This window comes from Notamacropus eugenii, chromosome 3 (assembly GCF_028372415.1).
Source record: "Notamacropus eugenii isolate mMacEug1 chromosome 3, mMacEug1.pri_v2, whole genome shotgun sequence".
NCBI classification, from domain to species: Eukaryota; Metazoa; Chordata; class Mammalia; order Diprotodontia; family Macropodidae; genus Notamacropus; species Notamacropus eugenii.
The window spans coordinates 430,035,888-430,050,812 of NC_092874.1; the positions used below are offsets into that span (position 1 = coordinate 430,035,888).

Genomic DNA, 14,925 nt, shown 5'->3' on the forward strand with positions numbered 1-14,925 from the left:
AACAACATAGCTTTTATAGTGGTGACGGAAGGTTTGTAGAGCACTTTAGATGTATTATCTCACCTGAGTCCTCACAATAACCCTGGGAGGTAGGAGCTATTTTACAGATGATCAGTAATTGACAGATTGGATTTATAGGAATCATAGATTTAATGATCAGATTTACAGATTGTAGGGATTTTGAGCTGGAAGGCCATGTAGTCCCGTCACCTCATTCTATAGATGAGTAAACTGAAGTCTAGAGGAGAGGAAGAGGCTTCCTTAAGGTCACCCAGCTGGTATATAGCAGAACCAGGACTCAAACTCCGATCCATCTGGTGCCCACCTGTTCTCTCTCCCCTGCACCATGTTTTCTTTAGGCGTTGGAGTAGAGTAAAGACAGTCTCCATAGCAGGGGGTTCCTGGTGACCTAAGGTCTCTGCTGCAGTCACAAAGAAGTGTCCATCCTCCCCAACTCCAACTTTTGTGCTTTTTTGCCCAGAGTTGACACATAGCATAAAGCTCGTGTTGGCATGATGCATTTACCAAGACTTGGAGCAGGAGTGTCCAACCTCTTCACAATGAGGAGTTAGTTACCTTTCTTTTCTGAAGCTCTCCTGCCCAGCTAGGGTAGGCAATGATGAGGAATCTGAACAATGGGTCCAATGGCGGTGAAGGTGCGGACAACAAACCGGCTAGTTCAGGGCAGAAGCTTTTGGCCTAAGGCTCCATTCCAAATGGAAATATCTAAGGATGCCATGGTAGGGAGCATAACGGGAAGCTGTCTGTTAGTCAGTTAACCAACTAGTATTCATAAAGCACTTATTATGTACCGGGTTCTGCACTAAGTATTGGGTAGACAAAGAAAGGCAAAGGATAATCCTTGGTCTCAGTCCAACGGAGGAGATGATACACAAACAACTCAGTACAAAGAAGATATATAAAGGAGAAAATGGAGACAATTCACAGAGGGAAGGTGCTAAGAATAAGGATGACTTGGAAAGACTTTGGGAACATTAATGGGACATTAGCAGACACTTGAAGGAAGCCAGGGAAGCCAGAGGCAGAGGCAGAGATGGAGGCAGAGATGAGAAGGGAGAGCATTCCAGGCATAGGGAACAATCAGTAAAAATGCTTGAAATATAGAGTTTCATGTGCAAAGAATAGCATGGAAGCCAATGTCACCAGATCCCACTGTACTTGGGACCACAATGGATCACCATGGAATCCATAGTAGTCACGGGGATCCATAATCAGCAGAAGTCTGTTGAGATCTGCTCTTGCCCAGCTTCTGTTTTAGAAACAATGATGCATGATGGACAGTATGGGACAAGGAAGCATGGTGGCCATGAAAGGTATGATAAGAAGGACTATGGATAGATATAGAGTCTGAGTTCAAATTCTGACTGTTATTTTTGGGCCTAGGGGAAAGGTTGTTTGCATCTTCTATAAAGCATAGGGTTTGGATGAGAAACCAAGAGATTTCTAAGAATTGTCCACTGAATTCTAAATCTTATTAAGAGACGCCCCCTGCTGGTGTTGTGAAGAACCTGGAACTCATACACCTAAAATCAGACTTTAACTTTGTCCTCTCTGGGAGGACAGCTTGGCTTAGCTCAGTCTGACCTTTTATGACTTCTTTCCTTTATAAGGCACCTTTGAGGATTACTTTAATCTGATTTTATGGGAAGAAACACATGATTGGTCAATGTGTATCATAGTAGAGAACATTCAATCTAAGTCTCAGGAAGACTTGAGTTTGAATCCTGCTTCAGGCATTTAACCCTGGGCAAGTCATTTCATCTTTCTTTGCTGGAGTTTCTTCGAGTGTGAAACTGAGAAAAAGAGTAGTACCTGTCTCCTAGAATTGTTGTAAGACTAAATGAGACGGCATATGTAAAGTGCTTCACATAACTCACATACATAAAGATATTAATTAATTAAATAACTCATATACATAAATATTAAACAAATAAAAGACCTCTTCTAGTTCCAACATTCTAGATTCTAAGGTTCTTTCCAGCTCTAGGATTACAGTTCTATGATCCCTTCTATTTCCAACATTCTAGATTCTAAGGTTCTTTCCAGCTCTAGGATTACAGGTTCTATGATCCCTTCTGGTTCAAACATTCTATGTTAGAGTAATTTCCTGCTTTAATATTCTAGGTTCCAAGTACAGGTAGCATAGGGTGGGATGTGGGTGTGCTGGCACTCTGGGGTAAGCATTAAATGTATTGGTCATTTCCTGGTGGTGCACCTGTCCTATACAATGCATGCCCATGGTCCCAGCATTTTATATTCTAAGGCCTCCTCCAGCCCAGGCATTCTAGATTTTAATGTCTCTTCTAACACTAAAATTCTAGGTTCTGTGTCCATTTCTACTCTAACACTGAGTTCTAACTTTAAATGTCTAGGTTCCCTCCAGTTCTGATATTTTATGGTTCTAACTCTAACACCTCCAGATCTATGTAACACTGCCTCTTTGATCTAGATCTGCCCTGGGTCTTCCCTCCACAAAGTCAGATGGTTCGTGATTTCTTTATGTCCCAGAGCCTTGAGGAATGTATTCTTGAATAAATGTGAATAGTATAAGTCGAACTTTTGAGCGACAGAGAGAATCAGACCCATTTTTAACAATTTTGACTTCTGAAACAAGCAGGTACCTGGAAATGTGGCTACAGGGAGCAATATGAATTGTACTCTCCAGTGAGTAGGTAGGGAAGGGCAGGAGAGGGGAATTCTGGCCTTGGAACACAAAGTCCTGTGAGAGAAATGCTCCAGAAGACCATACTGAGAGGAAATCACCTGAGGTGTAGTGACTAGGAGGAAATGTACCATTTCATCTCATAGCTTGGTATTTTAAATCATTATGTTTGCTTTATTAGATGGTACAAGGTGTAATTGTTCCTATTTGCTAAAGGAGTACAAGTAATATCAGTGTCCTATAAATGTTTGCACTTCAAGACAAAGCTCATATCACCCTATCCTAGTTATGTCTCTGGGGAGAAAACTCACTTAACTTAATGGGCAGTGGTCCATTTGCTCACTCCAGTAGGCCTATCACCATCTCAGTGTTCCCTGAGGGACTAATGAAGATTACTAAGGTCCCTAGGAGAATTTCTTAAACTTTAAAGCACCACATAAGTGAAACAGGGGTGATCAGGGTTATGAGTGTGGGCTGTTTATCCTTACCTCACTTACTGGTCCAGGAAACTGAATCTCAGAGGACAAATGAACTATCCAAGGTCTATAAGCCATGTGCTCTAACTAAAAAGTAAACCTAAGTCTTTCCCATCAGAAGGTGAACTCCTTCAGAACAGGGACCATATTTTTGTTCATCTTTACATCCCAAGAGCTTAGCACACAGGAAACACTTAATAAATACTTTTCGACTGCTTCCTGCCCTGGTCTTCATAGCCTTTCCACTGGCTGCATTGTACAGGGAAGCCAGATCCCAGGTCTCTATTCCACACTCCTGAGCCCCAACTATCCTCTGCTTTCCCTCACTGCTAGAGAGGTTATCCTATATAAGGAATCTTGTGGGATTTATAAGCCAGGGGATCATCTCCCAGGCTCCTCTGTTTGGTCTATAAGGGCTCTGGAAGACCCTACCCACTGGAAGAAGAGGCTGCCAACGTCCAGGTCCACATTCATGATTTTATTTGATTTTTTTTAAAAACCCAAACAAACTGATATTTCCTCCCCTACCCCCACCCCAGCCCCAAACTCCAAAGTCATGACAGTCCCCTTTCATTTCAGAGATTTACAAACTGCTTCAAAACTGAGCTAAAATTGCCTTGGTACCCCTGTCTCTTTAAAGTTTGTGCTTTCAGAGCGCTGTAAGAAAACCCAACATAGAAAAATACTTTACAAGGAATACACTCTACTCTTTTATGGATAAAAATACACATTTGAGTAACTGCATTTCATTGGGACCTTATTCAAAATGCATAGGGAAGAGGACCGGGTTTTATTTGTTTGTTTGTTTTTAAAGCCTTTCATTAAAAGTTTTCATTTAAAACCCCAACCAGAAGCCACAGTGAACTGTCTACTGCCGTGAATATTGCATATAAAAAACCTCTGACCCAGTGGGGTCAGGGCTGCCCGGACATTCCAGGCAAACCAAAGGGCAGCTGACTGGGGATGGTGGATTGCATACATTGGAGAAAAATGGCAGCAGCTACAATTAGCTGGATGGGATGGCAGAAGACCCTACGCACCTCCCTCCCCCATGCCCATGAGGGGCTCCACCTTCCAATTCCTCCCTCAACTTGAGGGAGCATCAAAATGGATGGAGAAGCCCCCAAATTGTTCTAGGCTGAAATTCCAGACTCATATAAAATACTAGATCTGGGAGGGACTTTAAAGACCACTTAGTCCAACCCCTTCATTTTACAGATGTAGAAACTGGGGCCCATACAGGGGAAGTTATTTGTGTGAGGTCACACAGCAAGTCAGTGGCAGATTTAGGACTGGAGTTTTGGTCTCCTGATTCCCCAGTCCAAGGCTCTCTTGGGTTACAACTTCAGTTCCTGAAGCCCAAAAGTTGGAGACATTCGGAGCCAATGCAAATACAGGCATCTTCTCATGAACCAGAAGTGTAAAGAAAAGGAAATATCTATAATCCTTTCCCCTTCTAAGACAAGCCCCAATGGAAAGTTAACAAAGGAACCCAAATAAATAAAGCAACCACCAAACCTCCAGCCTCAACCAAAATAAAGTGCTATGAAAATTAGACCAGGTAATGAGGGTAGCAGTCACTTGTTTGGTAAATTGAGGGAAATCCCCACGAGTGATTGTGTGACTGGCTTTATGTGGGGAGGCTTCCTGGCTTTAACTGTGTTTAGTTCTTGGTGTAGGCAAATCACAGAAACTAAAGAATAGATGGTCATGTGAACATCCAGACCTTCAATGAGGGGGTATGATAGCAGTGAGGAAGGAGACCAAGAGGCTCCTGGGGGTTTTAGGGGAAAGGATCAGAAGGCATCCTGCTTACAGTCAATGGAGCAGTTAGTCACCCAGAAACAGGAATGGGTTCAGCCCATCAAAGGAGGAAGGGAGAGACTCAGTACCTGTAATAGACTCCTAGGACCTCAAGTCTGGAACAGATCTGAGGAGATCTGTTATGGATGCTGGAAAGAACTCAACTCCATCAGACCCACCTCTGGCCCTGGCTGGTGAGGTCTGTGTTTGGGTAGTCCCTTTCTGAGGCCACCCAGTGGTTCCCAATGACAAGCAAAGTCAGACAGAACAACTCAGTCCCCTTCCCACCCCTCACATCCAGTCTTCAGGGAGTGCACCCTGTAAGGGGATAGAGATGGAGGGAATGGAGATGAGAAATGGGGAGAGGCTAGGAGGAATCAACTGAGAAAGTGAGAAAGGAAAAGGGGATGGGAACTAGGGGAAGGGGAAAGTGGAGGAAGAAGGGAAGAAAAATGGAGATTTGATGTAGTGGGCTTTGCCAACTGGAGATGAAGTGACTGGGAGCAGGGCCAAGACTTATCTTTCTATTGTTCCTCCCACAGTGGCTAGCCCCAGGCTGGACACATCTTAGGCACTCAGTACTTCTTGAGGAAGGAAGAGCGGGTAAAAGGAAGAGAGGAAGCGGAGGGCAGAAAGAAGGGAAGGAAGGAAAAAGGGCAAGAGAAAGGGCAGGAGCAAAAGAAGGAAGGAGAACAGAAAAAAGGGAGGGAGGAAAGGAAGAAAGGCAGGATAGGAAGAGGAAAGGGAAAAAGATGTATGAAGTAAGGAATGGAAGGCAAGAGAACCACAGGGCAGAAGGAGGAGAGAGAGAGTAGGAAGAAGACAGGGATGGAGGATAGGAGGAAGAGAGAGTGAGATAGAGGACATTCACCACCCAGGTAACTTGATTAATAAAGGCAAGGAGATAGGAAAAGGAGGGTGGGAGGTCTCTTTCTTCTGGACACCTATTCATTTTTAGCAGAGGTGGGGAGCCTCCAGTCTAGAGGGAGGGGGAGGATATTAGCTCCCCTCAAAAAATCCCTACCAGTATGAGTAAATGATCTTGATTTTGGAGTCTCAGGTTCAAGGTAAATATCAGCATCTCTTCACCCACTGCCTTTTGTCTTTTTTCTCTCTCTACTCCCCCTCTCTCTTTCTCTCTCCCTTCCTTTGTTGGCCATAATGTAAGACTGAGGTAAGTTTTAAAGTATTTATTGATTAGAGTTTATGGCCTAAGTGAAGAAAAAAACCATTTATAACACAGAACGTATAACATCTATCTCTCTCAAAAAAATAATAAATTTTCTCTTTGCTTATATGGCACTTGACTGACTCCCAGCCCACCCCAATCCCTACTCTTCCAGTCACCCTAAAATTAAAAAAAAACATTCTCTATCCTTATCTCAAGTTGACCAGAGGAAAAATTAACCATGATTAAACAAAGCATATGAGCTTGGTGGCAGCGCCACCTTTCCAGGAGAAGTAAGTAGTGGGCAAGCTCCGTGGTAGGAACTGCTTCATTTTTTTGTCTTTGTATTCTGAATGCCTGGTATCTAGTAGGTGACAGAGAGCTTGTGCCCAGGTTGTTAACACTAAAGACTCTTAGTCTGTCCTCACTAATGCCACTGATGTCTCCCCTATGATCTGGGTTCCCAAAGGTGGCACTTTGATGGGGGGAGGGTGGCTGAAGACTGCCAAGAGCCACCATAGCTGACTATCTGAAAGTAAAGGTCATTTGTCCAAGGGGACTTAGATCCTCACCCTCATGCTTTTCATTGAATTTAAACCACAAAAACTCTTAAAGTTTTTGAAGAGATCACAGAAATCATTCAATTTTAACTTTTAAAAGCTAGCTTAGACTAGTTAAACATCAGTTTAAACACCTAGTTTTAACTTTTTAAAACTAGTTTAAAATCCCTACCAAGGAGTTTTCTAGTTTTTTCTTCTACTACTATATCCGTGACAGATAAACCGTCATTCAGTCTCTGTTGGAATACCACCACTAATGGAGAAATAATTTTCTTAAGATTAAATCAAGTTGAATCAAGGCCTTCCCTTTCTTGAATAACTCTAATTATTAGGAAGTTCTTCCTTATTTTGATCTGAAATTTGCCTCTCTGTAACTTCCACACATTAGTCATGGGTCTAGAAGCTGGAGCTAAACAGTGTGAGTTGAATCTCTTTTTTATAAAATGGCATTTCAGATAGTTTGAGCACAGCTACTGTGCTCCATCCTTACTTCTCTTCTCTGTCCCCTAAATCTTCTCTTCTCCAGGATATATGTCCTCAGTTCCTTTAATTGGTCTTGGGATGCGATTTCTACACCCTCTGTCATCTTGGACAATTCCCTGCACCAGTTTATCAGTGTCTCTCTGAAACCTGGGACCTAGGAGCTCCAACACCATGTTTTTGGAATTAATGGGGGTCTTAGTATGGCCTCTAAAGAGCTGTCAGCTTCCCTAAAGCCTTAAGCAAATAATAGACTGTGGCAAACAGGTTAAGAGGACAGTTATTTCAAAGCCTTGACATCATTTCATTAAATTTGGGAACCCATAACAAACTGGAGTGGGGGAGGAGTCATATCTTAGAAGCTGAGTCTAGGTTTGAGGAATGTCAGGAACAGGGCCGAGGTTGGGGACCTTAGACTTAAAGTATTCCTTCAGTCCCTAACCTTTCTCCATGATGGATGATCACTGACAACTCCAAGAATTCCCTTCCTTCCTTTAACTCCTTGCCTTTCTCTCCAAAACAGAATGTCAGAGTTGGAATTGCCTTCAGAGGTCATCTAGCCAACGATTTCCAATCTGGAAGGTCCCTCTATGATCTGCCTATCTTATCCAGCCTCAGAGTGAAGACTTTCACTGATGGGGAGCCCCAGGCCTGAGATAGCCTATTATATTTTTGGACATCTCTAATTATTGGAAGGTTTTTCCTTTCATTGAAGTGAACTCTGGCCAAGCAGAAGTCTGCTTCCTCTTTCACTTGCTAACCCTTCAAATACTTAAAGATGGTCATCATCTCTACCCCATTCTCACCCCCAACTTTCTTTTCTAACAGGCTACACATTTCAAGTCTCATCAAATGATCCTTTTGTGGAATGGTTTTCATCTGTGGTTGGTGAAGGGGAGCTGGGGCTGAGAGCTCACACAAGGGACCACATATCCTCTTCTGCTCATCCCCTGCCCTTCATTCTGGTGTGTTTAAGGCCAGACTGATTTGTCAAGTATCTAGGAATCCTGTACTGGGTCTAGATGCTGTCATTAGTCCTTTCATCAAGAGAGATAAGAGCTTCCATACTCATTGGCTGTCAGGGGTCTTTTTCCATCTTATCCTAGAGATATTACATGGAATGAAAAGATACTCCATACCATTTCAGGCCAGATACTCTAATACAATTGGAGTATAAATGTCCCATGAATTTGGATACAGTATCAGAGCAAGATACAGTCAGATCTGAGGGCTTTCTTTACTTTTCCTCCTGGACCTTACTCAACTCTACTTAAAGAAACAAAAGAGCACAAATTGGCACCCACAGGTAATCAGAACTCTGACAACACTGTCTAGTGGACCTCACCTATAGTAGAAAGAATGCTAAACTTGGGAGTTGGAATCTAAACTCTGACACTATCTGCATGACCATGGGCAAATAATTTCCCTTCTCTGGGATCATTTCCTCCCCTGGAAAATCAAAGGAATTGGATTAGATGAGATCTAAGGTCCCTTCCAATTTTCTATATTCTAAGAAGACCACTTCAGCTCCAACATTTTACCATCTAAGGTGCTTCCTCTCTCTGAGTACATTCAAAGGTCCCTTTCAACTCTAATGACCTATGGCTGTATGACCTGAACACTCCAACTCAATCCCTCTGCAAATAAAGCAGCCTTTGCCGCAAAAAGACAGGCCCCAGGGATAGAGAACATGGGAATGAGGGGTTCAGGGCAGGTCACATTTGATGAATGTGCCCAAGTGGCTGTTGGTGTGAAGGGAGGGAGAGAAAGGTATATGATATGATGGCTCTCTTGGAAATGACAAGATATGATGGATAAGGTCTTCACACAAATGCTGTCCAAGGAATATAGCACCGTGTGTGTATGTGTATGGATGAGTGCAAATGCACATTGGAGAGTGTGCAGACCCTCTGAGATGGGAGCAGAGGGGCGAAAGAACAGCCTCAACTCAATACCAGCTGGAGGGCAGCCTAAGCGCAGGCTAGGTCCTGACTTCAGCCACTTCTCAGCAGCCCAGGGACCCAAGGTGAGGCTGAGGGGCCAGAAGGAGCCATTCTGGGTGGTCTGACCTCTTTCAGAACCTTACCCCCTGCCTTCTCTAGCCCCAGTTCCTACACTGGGGTACAGAGGCACAGTTATGTTGGATGTCCCCAGTGCCTCTGCTGTAGGGGAGACTTTCAGGTCCAGGGTCAGGTTTCAGAGCATCCGGGTGCTGTCTCTCATCTCCAGACCTACAGAGGGCCTGTTCTCCTCCACCTGTGTGCTGTTAGACATTGCCAGGGGGTTCCGGCTTATGACTAGGTCCAGCTTGTCTCCAGCCTCAGAGATGAGTGGCACAGTTAGGCAGCAGTCAAAATCTCGAGTTCGAATGTGATTTACCTAAATAGGAAAAGAAGAAGGAAAGAAAAATTAATCTAACCTGTGGCAAGACAGGCTTTGGGTTGGAAACAAAGTTTCCCCAGCAAACAACTCCAGGCAGAAAAAGGACCAGCTTCTTACACAGTAAGAGCAGAGCTACTTACAAAGTACGTATTTCAAAAAGTTGTATTAATAATGCCTTTTGTTTTTAAAATCACCCAATCACAGTCATTTCTAGATCTACTCCTTTCCCCCATCACTCCAAGTTCCTATGAACCTTCCTTGTAATAAAAAAAAACTAAAACAACCAACATATTGATTGTGTATGATAGTGTATACAACGTTTTCACCCATAGGCTCCCACCTCTTTAATAAAAGGAGGGATTTTTCATATTTTCTTCAAGGGCCATGATTGGTCATTTCAATTCCACAGAATCTGGCTTTATTTTATTTAAAAAGCACATTTTACAAAGTGCCTTCCTCAAAACAATCTGGTGAGGTAGATAGTCTATTATTAATCCTATTTTACAAATAAGAAAATTGAATTCAAAATATGCCTCACTATTGTCTGGGTGATCCAGGGCAAGTCACATAATGGAGAAAGGGGACAAGCACTTATTAAGTGCTGACAATGTACCACCTCTACTAAATGTTTTACAAATATGAACTCATTTCATCCTCACACCCACCCTGGGAAGTGGGTGCTATTATTATCCTTGTTTTACAGTTGAGGAAGCTGAGGCAAACAGAATTCAGGAAGTATCCGAGACTGGGCTCGAATTCAAGTATTCTTGACTCCAGGCTCAGTGCGCTATGCACTGAGCTGCCTTTCTGGGCCTCAGTTTCCTACTTCTGTAAAATGAGCAGGTTTGTCTGGATGGTCTCTAAGGTCTCTTGTAGCTCTGTATCTATGACCCTATAACTCTGCTGGGCCTCCATTTTCCCATCTAGAAAATAGGAAGAGTAGCAAACATAGGTTGTTGTGAGAAAAGTGTCCTGCTATTTTTTCTAATTTTTTATTCTGAATTTAACAAACAACAAATGAAACGCACATTTCCATATACCAAGTAGAAAAGAAAAAGACTTGTATATGAAACTGCAGGTCTCTGTTATACACAGCTCGCTTTTCTTTTTTAATATAAATATAATAAAGCCAACATGTAACTCTCAAAGCTGTCCTGCTTGCCTTCAGTTTTCTTCCCTTCTGGCTTTCCTTCTGTTCTTTCCTGTGCACTTCTCTTATATGTAAAGTATTGCATTATCACATAATCTCAGGTTTGGAAGGGGACCTGAGAGGCCATCTGGCCCAAGCTGAATCTAAACAGGAATCCCCATGACAACATCCTTGATATTTGCTCATCCAGCCTCTGTGATGGGGAACTTACTACCTCTCGACACAGTTCCTGACACTTTCCACTTTGGGAAAGATGGGTCTGATTGTTAGGAAGGTTTTTGTTACGTTGAGTTGACATCTGTTCCTCTTCAATTCCTCCTCATCATCCTGACTCTGTTCCCCTAGGGCCAAGCAAAATAAGCCTAATTCTTCTCCATGTCATCCCTTTAAATACAAAAGAGCTAGCAGTTCCTCAGGGCAGTGGATAGAGTGTCAGGTCTGGACTCAGGAAGACTCATCTTCATTAGTTCAAATCTAGTCTCAGATACTAACTGTATGACCTTGAACAAGTCACTGCTCCCTGTTTGCCTCAGTTTCCTCATATGTAAAATGGTTTGGAGACAGAAATGGTAAACCTCTCCAGTATTTTTGTCAAGAAGATCCATTGACTCTAATGGGATCACAAAGAGTCGGACACAACTGTTAACGACTGAACAAGAATAACTCACAGTCTAAGGGGCTGACATCTTGAATACTGTACAACTCTGTTTCAAAGACCAAGGAGACCGAACACTGACCGTAGGTATTTGAATCTGGAGTATCCTTCATTTGGGCACTATTTTGGGAGGATGAATGGTTTTCTCCCAGGAATGGGCATGTAGGGCTACTCTTCATCTAGTGACCACAGGAGAATGAGCCAGTTCCCAAGAGTGTCTAATCAATAAAGGATACTGGATTACCCACAAAGGGTGGATACACCCTGCTATATACATGGTCAGTGAGAAAATTCAGGAATATTCTCTAGTCAATAAAAGTAATCCTTTACATTTGTGGAGGGCTTTAGGGTTCACCAAGGATTTCTACATACTTCGTAAAGCATCAGAAAGACCAGAATTTAAGGATAACAATGAAAGATTTTTTAAATTAATTTTTTATTAATTGATGCACTTATTATTTAATTATATAATAATATATTATTTATGTTATATGTAATATTATAATATAATATATTATATAATATGTTATTTAATTATATAATAAATAATAATTTATTAATTGATGCAATTAATTTTGGTGCCTTCGCTCTGAGATGATCCCCAATCAATCTTCTATCTTGTTTGTACATAATTGTTCTCAGGTTGTCTGCCTCTTTAGACTACTGTGAGCTCCTTGAGATCAGGGGCTGGTTATTTTTGGTTTTGCTTTTTTGCCTTTCTTTGTATCCCTAGCACTTAGCACAGTGACTGGCACACAACTGGTACTTAATTGATGCTAGCTGACTCATTGGCTCTGCCACTTATCCAAATTACCATCTCTTTCGTATGCTAGAAAAATTCTATTTCCTGCTTCCATGACTTTGAATGACCTGGATTGTTAACCTTTTTCACCTTCAGCCTCTCAGCTTCTTTGAAGGCTCAGCTTAAGGGCTTCTTCCTACAGAAGGCCTTTCCTGATTGCTCCCAGTGATTACTTTGTATTCAGTTATCTAGATCTATATTGTACTGACTCTCCTCCTTGAAACTGTATGTATTTGTTTAGCTCTTTTCTGTATGCTATGTTGTATCTCATACTGTTTTGTATGACAGTAAACATCACTCACTAATCTCCAATGGCTTGAAGGAAGAGAGGGAGAGGGAGGGAGAGAGAGAGAGAAGCCAGAAAGATAGAAAGAAAGAGAGAAAAGAAAGATGAGAGAGAGAAAGAGAAAGGAGAGGGAAAGGGAAAGAATGAAAGAGAAGTAAAGGAGAGGCAGAGAGAGAAGAAGGAGGAGGAGAAGAAAGAGGAGAAGGAAAAGGAGGAGGAGGAAGAGAAGAAGAAAAAGAAGAAGAAGAAAAAGAAGCAGAAGGAGGAGTAGTTTTCCATACATGCTTTGCTCCCTACTTCTTCCCAGCCTCTGAGGGTCCATACCAGGGGATATTACCTGAAGGACTCGGTCAAATGGTTTGAGGCCACAGTGATCAGCAGGCCCACCAGGGCGGATCATGTTGACATAGACACCCTTCTCCAACAGGCCATCAGAGACGCTGAAGCCAAAATCTTCACTCACTGGGTCCTTCCAAAGAGTCAACTGCAAGGAATGTGAGAGATGCAACCCAGGGGTCAATAGGAAAATCTCAAGGAATGCTTTAAGGAAAGATGAGCAATAATTTAGCCTCTATCTTGGATCTCACTGGATATAAAGAATATTATTTTCCCTTTCCTGTTAAAAAGTTTTCAATGGCTCCGAACTCCTGTAGAATAAAGTCAAGTTTCCTCTACTTTCTTCAGTCTGGCCTCAATTTTAATGCCCAATTTTAGATGCTGTTTTTTCTTAATAAGAATTTTCTATTCCTGCATTGTTCCCTAATGAAACTGCATATTTTTACCTCTACAAGTCAGTTCATGTAACCCTCGTGCCAGAAACTCCCTTGGTTACAGATTGGGGATTTCTTTTATGGCTTATTATCCCTATCTAGTTGTTGGTTCAGTCACTTTTTTCAGTCTTGTTTGACTCTTCATGACCTCACTGGGGGTTTTCTTGGCAAAGATACTAGAGTAGTCTGACATTTCCTTCTCCAGCTCCTTTTCCAGATGAGGAAACTGAGATAAATGGGGTTAAATGACTTGTGCAGGGTCACATAGTTAGTAAGTGCTTCAGGCCAGCTTTGAACACAGAAAGATGAGTCTTTCTGACTTCAGCCTCAGCACTCTATCCATTGTGTCACCTAGCTGCCCATTACTGTCTAAATTATCTAACAATTTCAGAATTTGGCACTAGAAGCTGGTTTTGGGAGGGAGGGGTTTGGTCATTCTTTTTCTGTTCTCTCTTACTTTCAATAGGTATAATCAGTCATTGCTAGACACCAGTATTTCTATCCATTGCCCTCTTGTAGTTCTCTCCTCCTAATAGGTCATAGTCCACACCACCACTGCTGTCTACTGTAGTTCCTATTTCTTGGCACTCAGCTCTCACTCACCTTTGCTGATCTCTGCAGCTCAGCTCTCCTCCAGTAGATGGCACGTATTCCTTTTCTTAGGGGACCAGCTCTCTAATCCCATAGACATAGGGATAATCTTCTAAGTATATTTTATAGTTTAAAAAAGTCTTTGATGCTCTTAAACCTTCTTTTGTACATGGCCCCAGACTTCATACAATAAGTTTATTGGAAGGGGGAACACTGAGGAATCAGGAACTTCCTTCTCTATTTTGTACTGTTTAAATGCCTTTGATCTCAGAGGTCTTTTGTCTAAGCCTCTGTCTTCAAACCCATGAAAATTTATGGTAAATCAATCATTTACCTGTTCTCTTCCCAAGCACTTGGGTAGGGTAACTTTGTTCGTGTAACTACCCTCCTGTCTGATCTTTTCCCAACCACCCTCCTTCTCCATTTATTCCTCAAAGCAGCTGTGTTTGTTCACTCACATTGTCCATAGCTACTTCTAGAAGTATAGAGATAGACTATATTTTATAATCCAGGAAACTGAGGACCAGGGAGGTCAAGTGACTTGACTATTTAGGCATTAGAAATGAGATTTGAAGCCAGGTATTCTGACTTCAGAGCCAGAGGGAGTGGGAGGAGTTGTAGCATTTGCTTAACTTTCTCTCTAGTTAAAACACTGTGGTCCTTACAAATTACACTGGGCAGAGGGAACCAGCATTTGTTTAATGATTATGCTGTGCCAAGCACTGTGCTAAGTCTTCAAAAAACATCTTATTTGATCTTTGCAACAGCCCTATGAAATAGGTGCTATTAATATCCCCATTTTACAGCAGAGGAAACTGAGGCAGTGTGCCCAGGGTCACAAAACTAGCAAGTGTCTGAGGCTAAAAAGGTAAAGTTTATATTGGCTAGATTCAATTATATGCCACTCATGGATCGTGGATGGCAACGTTATATATAGGTGACCTTCCACATTCTCTGTTATTGGACTAATCTGTCCTGAAGGCAACATAATTCCCTGAACCAGTAAGTAAATGCATGCTACAAGGACGTCATCATCATCCTTTCGTTCTGGCCATTACTCATCAGTCTGGCCGCTGGTCCGATAGTCCAGGCCCCTTGGTTATGGCTCATCACTATTTC

The 14,925-nt window shown here is 42.2% G+C and overlaps 1 protein-coding gene across 3 annotated transcripts in view; it reads right to left on the bottom strand.

Annotated features, from left to right (window-relative positions):
- Positions 1-5,909: 5,909 nt before the first annotated feature.
- The window catches only part of GRIP2 (glutamate receptor interacting protein 2), a 402,651-nt gene continuing 393,635 nt past the window's right edge, over positions 5,910-14,925 (bottom strand). For all 3 annotated transcript variants that reach the window (XM_072598378.1, XM_072598380.1, XM_072598379.1), the window contains 2 exons: positions 12,783-12,929; positions 5,910-9,549 (listed from right to left, as the gene is read on the bottom strand). In XM_072598378.1, coding sequence (XP_072454479.1) covers positions 9,367-9,549; positions 12,783-12,929 — 330 coding nt within the window. In that variant the 3' untranslated portion in view covers positions 5,910-9,366. The remainder of the gene's footprint in view (positions 9,550-12,782; positions 12,930-14,925) is intronic.